This window comes from Trifolium pratense, linkage group LG2 (genome assembly GCF_020283565.1).
Source record: "Trifolium pratense cultivar HEN17-A07 linkage group LG2, ARS_RC_1.1, whole genome shotgun sequence".
NCBI lineage: Eukaryota > Viridiplantae > Streptophyta > Magnoliopsida > Fabales > Fabaceae > Trifolium > Trifolium pratense.
The window spans coordinates 37,998,588-38,003,849 of NC_060060.1; the positions used below are offsets into that span (position 1 = coordinate 37,998,588).

Here is a 5,262-nt window from a genome sequence, read left to right on the forward strand (position 1 = left end):
TTTTCCGTCAAGAAAAACAACCAAACATTTTAAAATTCATGTACCCAATGGGTTTATTGAGAAAATACATTTTCCCGGAATAGATGGGAATATAATGGAATGGAGCGAAGCGGAATAGATGAGAGTGAAATAAGATGGAGCAGAGTGGAATAAATCTTCAATTCCATATAAATGGGAATATAATTGAATAGAGCGGAGCGGACTAGATGTGAGTGAAATGGGATGGAGCGGAATGAAATAAATTTTTCATTCCATTGTTTGGATATTTTAAAAATGATATGAACAAAATTGAAAGTAACTGGTGGTATAGGAGGAAATTCATTTCATCCTATTCCATTTCATTATTATTTTTAAAATCCAAACAATAGAACATTATTATGTTTCATCCGCTTCGCTCCATTTCATTACATTCCATCAATCCAAACAGAGCTTAAATCGCTAATATTTTTGAAGGGATATATTAATGCAAATTTATTTTTAAGTATTTTTTGAGTTATAAGATTTTTCTAATCATCACTGAGTCATTGACCCTAAAATTTTGTAATAAAAAAATGGATTTGTGGGTTTTATTTAAGTCAAATTTTAATAAAAAAAATCCACTACACCTTCCTTTTCTTTAGTTGCATCACTCCATTATATGTCAATGTCAATAATATTTATGGATTTGTGGGGAAATTTTTTGTTTCTCTCTAATAAATTTTGATAGTTACAAAAGATAATGAAAGAAAAACAAAATAAATTATTTTTGTTTTTGGAAATAAATAAAAAAAAGTTTAAAACATTTTGCATCTCATTGATCATGTAGTAGAAAGTAAATAAAAAATAGAAATTATTATATACTCTACCTCAATTCACCATTTCAAACTTTACAGTCATGAAAATAGAGTCATGAAAATTTTATCGAGCATAAAAGAGATTCAATATTTTTAAACTGCCCTTATTTTGATCGATCAATTTTCTTTTACTTCGGCCATAGTTTTTAGTGCTCAACTAGGCCCAAAGGAGTGTCGAAAACAATATTAAGTTGAGACTTGAGACGGAATGGAGTTCGACCTAGCCACGAGACCTTAATGTCAGGCGGGATCTACACCATGTCTCAAGAGTTAGGCCATTATGGCCATATATAGTTTACAGATGGCAAGCCATTCACTTGGTCCTTAACTCACAATTGTGGATGTCCACCAAAAATTGTTACTATCATCAAAGGAATCATATTCATCTTCGACCTTCAAATCTTAGTTTTTGTTTCTCTCATCTACATTATATTCACTTTATCCATCAACACCACTATTCAACGAAAATACACAAATTCATATTGTGATATGTAGTGATCTTTATATATGTGTGAAAGCTAGAATCAATGTATCATTTTACGACGAATAAGTTCTCACCCACATAAATCAAGAACGAGCAGGTGGTTAATTCTTATAAAGTTTAATTAATATTATTGACTACGATCTAATGACCTTCATCGAAACTAAAGTGGTACCATATAATCGTGCTTAAAGCATACGAGACATCTAGTGAAGTACTTTTTTTTTTTTGACGAAAAAATCTAGTGAAGTACATATATGATCGATTAATGGGCAAAAATGTGGAATTTTACTCATGGAATCCCTATCCTCATATTTGTCTCCAATTATTTGCTTCTAATCATTTAAAAAGTCTACGCGACGAATGTTGATTTGGATTTCTACCAGACTACCAGCAAGTTGGTAGTAAACAAATGATAAGGGGTTTGAAATTAAAAACCAATAAGTTACAAGGACTAAAACAAAATATCCATGTGAAAATTGTGAGCAACATAACATCTCTTAATAATTGATAAAAAAAATACTCTCAAGAATGAAAGGAAGCATTCTGGAAGGTGCTTTTTATCTATAAAAATTTCCAATTGCTTTTTCTAAATTTATGACCACAACACAATGATGCAAAAAAGTCAATGAGAAGGGTATCCCTGTCATTTTCTCTTAATCCATCATCTTAGACTTAATACTCGTTTTCTAACCCAATACCAAATATTTAAACAAGTTCAAACCTTAGTCCATTCATTGTTAACAACAACCACCCCTTCTATATCATATATATAAAAAGAAGAATAATTCCATTTAATATAGGACCTAGACAACTAATAATCAAAGTTAAAAAAAAAAAACAGGAAATTTTCAACACAAAGCTAGAAAAAGAAGCTGCAAATTCTTAGAAGTTTAAAGATTTGCGCCCACTTTCTTTTATAAAGTCTTAAACCCTTTTCCAATCTCTATATAAACATTCTTCCTCAATTATTTCCCCAACGTTTCTCAACCACATCTTTCTATAGCAACATTTTCTGTAACATAGCTCTCTAAACAAACAAATTCAAGTTTTGCATCAATATATTCATCACTCATCACAATCATAATAACGTATATATATGACTGTGATGAAATTTACGTGGAAATTGATATTTCCAAGTTGTTATAAGGGTGAAGGTGATTACTCTTCGCCCAAACCAGTAGCAGCAACGAAAGTTGTTGCTACAACAAAAGATGTTGTTGCAACAAAGACAAATTCTTTTAACAGAATTTCTCTGACGGATCTGAGTTTTCCAAGTGCTACAACACTTTCAGATGATCTTTCAATATCTTTAGCTGGTTCTAATCTATATGTTTTTACACATGCTGAGCTTAAGATAATTACTCAGAGCTTTTCTTCTAGTAATTTTCTTGGTGAAGGAGGTTTTGGACCTGTTCATAAAGGGTTCATTGATGATAAGGTTAGAGCTGGACTTGAACCTCAACCTGTGGCTGTTAAGCTTCTAGATTTGCATGGTTCTCAAGGTCATAAAGAATGGCTGGTGAGTTTTTTTCTTCATGATTATTGTTATTGAATCTTAGTTGTGTTAATTAGTACTCAGAATCTATGTAGCATCGACACTTTATGTCTGGTGTCTGACACGATAGTGAGACATCTAGTTTTTATCCGATGTTTGTGTATGTGTTGGTGCTTCATAGTTTAAAATCTTTTGGGAAATTGAGATTAATGATTTTTCTCTTGGTTCTGACAACAGACTGAGGTTGTGTTTCTTGGTCAATTGAGACATCAACACCTTGTGAAGCTGATTGGATATTGTTGTGAAGAGGAGCATAGGCTTTTGGTTTATGAGTATTTACCAAGAGGAAGCTTAGAACATCAACTATTTAGAAGTAAGAATTTCATTTTTAGTTATAATATTATTATATCCTCATCTTTCACTTTGCATAAATTTGAAGGATCTAACTTTTATTCCCTTTTATTTTTTGATGAAATATTTTAGGATATTCAGCATCATTACCATGGTCAACAAGAATGAAAATTGCTGTTGGAGCTGCAAAAGGTGTAGCCTTTTTACATGAAGCAAAGAAACCAGTTATATATAGAGATTTCAAAGCTTCAAACATCTTATTAGACTCTGTAAGTACCACTAATTTATCTTCAAACAATCCTCTATTAATTTATTTATTTATTTATTTAATTTCTGGTATATATAATATAATTACACATGAACGAAAGGTAAACGGACAATAAGCTGCGCCACTAAACCTTTTTGGAGAGTTATTTCAACTTTGGATCTAGCTCATTATTATTTCTTCTTAATCTTCCAGGATTATAATGCAAAACTCTCTGATTTTGGCTTGGCAAAAGATGGTCCAGAAGGAGATGATACACATGTTTCCACTAGAGTTATGGGTACTCAAGGTTATGCTGCCCCGGAATACATCATGACAGGTAAATTAATTTACCACATATATGTCAATAATGTCAACATCGTGTCTGTGTCCGATATTTGTGTTTGGTGTCTGGTATTCATGTCGTTAATAATAATGGCCTAACATTAATACTATAATTTTGATATATAGGACATTTGACAGCAATGAGTGATGTGTATAGTTTTGGAGTTGTCTTATTGGAACTATTAACCGGTAGAAGATCAGTGGACAAAACACGTCCACCAAGAGAACATAATTTAGTGGAATGGGCCAGACCAGTTTTAAACGATGCTCGTAAACTTAGTAGAATAATGGATCCAAGACTTGAAGGACAGTATTCTGAATCAGGAGCAAGAAAAGCAGCTGCATTAGCTTATCAATGTTTAAGTCATAGACCAAGAAATAGACCTTCAATGTCTATAGTAGTTAACACTCTTGAACCTCTTCAAAATTATGTAGATATTCCAATTGGTCCTTTTGTTTATACAGTTCCAAGTGATGTTAGTAACAATGAAGTTCAAAAAGAGAGTAGTAATGGTAATACTGGTAATACTACTCCTGCTGAGACACCAAAGGAGAGATCAAGAAGAAATAGTACTAGTACTCATCATCGTAGAAATCAACATCAAAGTAATGGTAATGGTACTACTAATCATAAGCATATTGTTATAGATAAAAATAATGCTAATGAAGTGATTAAAGATGGAGAAGAATATTATGATACACCTAAGGAGAAGAAGAGAGAAAATGGTAATCATCATAGAAGTCATCATCATCATAGGCACAATGGACATAGGCATCCACAAAAGTCACCAAAAACAAAGTCACAAAATGAGCTAGGACATGAACAAAATGGGTCACACTCAAATTCACCAGATACATCTATTACATCAGAAAGCCAAGGAAATTAAGGAAAGTATATAGTATATAATAGACACGTACGTAGTTAGATTAAGATCATACAATTTTAAATGTATATAGTGCAATATTGCAATGAGCTGGCTTCAAGCAAATAAAAGTTGGAAACAAAGAAAAAGGTGAAGGAAGTGCCAATGCAAATGCAATGGTCCTAGCATGGAAAAGCATGCTTGAGTTTTTTGTTTTCTTTCGTTTTATTATTATTATTATTATTATTATTTTTCTATTTATTTATTGAGGAAGTTGATTATTTTGAATTGTGTATACAATAGTGAATTTTTATTCCATGATTAATTAATGAGTTAATATACTCTTATCTCTTCACAAATATATGTATTTTTTTATTTTAGTAACATGACCGCAAAAAGTTCAAGATAATGTTACTATTTTTAGTTTTTTTTAACTAGTGTTCTAAAACCACCGGTAAGCATTTTTTCTTAAGCTAATTATAGATTTAACGGTTTGAACCGTTAAATAATTAACGGCTGAGATTTGATAATTGTGTTAATTTGTTAAGAAAGAGGGAATCCCAATCCGTAGGTACATAGTATACTAGAAGTAATCATCTGTGTTTAAACATAATTATTCAAAATCAAAACTAGAAGTAGTCATCTGT

General features: G+C 31.5%; 1 protein-coding gene across 1 annotated transcript; it reads left to right on the top strand.

Annotated features, from left to right (window-relative positions):
• The first annotated feature begins 1,916 nt into the window (after positions 1 to 1,916).
• On the top strand, positions 1,917 to 4,970 carry LOC123907341 (serine/threonine-protein kinase RIPK-like). The gene is made up of 5 exons (XM_045957555.1): positions 1,917 to 2,836; positions 3,050 to 3,185; positions 3,296 to 3,432; positions 3,624 to 3,747; positions 3,879 to 4,970. Exons 1-5 carry the CDS (start codon positions 2,414 to 2,416, stop codon positions 4,637 to 4,639), a joined length of 1,581 nt encoding a protein of 526 aa, XP_045813511.1. The 5' UTR covers positions 1,917 to 2,413; the 3' UTR covers positions 4,640 to 4,970.
• Positions 4,971 to 5,262: the final 292 nt, after the last annotated feature.

Coding starts and splice junctions, on each gene's coding strand:
- LOC123907341 (XM_045957555.1), top strand. CDS start 2,414: ATGACTGTGATGAAATTTACGTGGAAATTGATATTTCCAAGTTGTTAT. Junction 2,837..3,049: donor AAGGTCATAAAGAATGGCTG/GTGAGTTTTTTT, acceptor TTCTGACAACAG/ACTGAGGTTGTGTTTCTTGG. Junction 3,433..3,623: donor CAAACATCTTATTAGACTCT/GTAAGTACCACT, acceptor TTAATCTTCCAG/GATTATAATGCAAAACTCTC.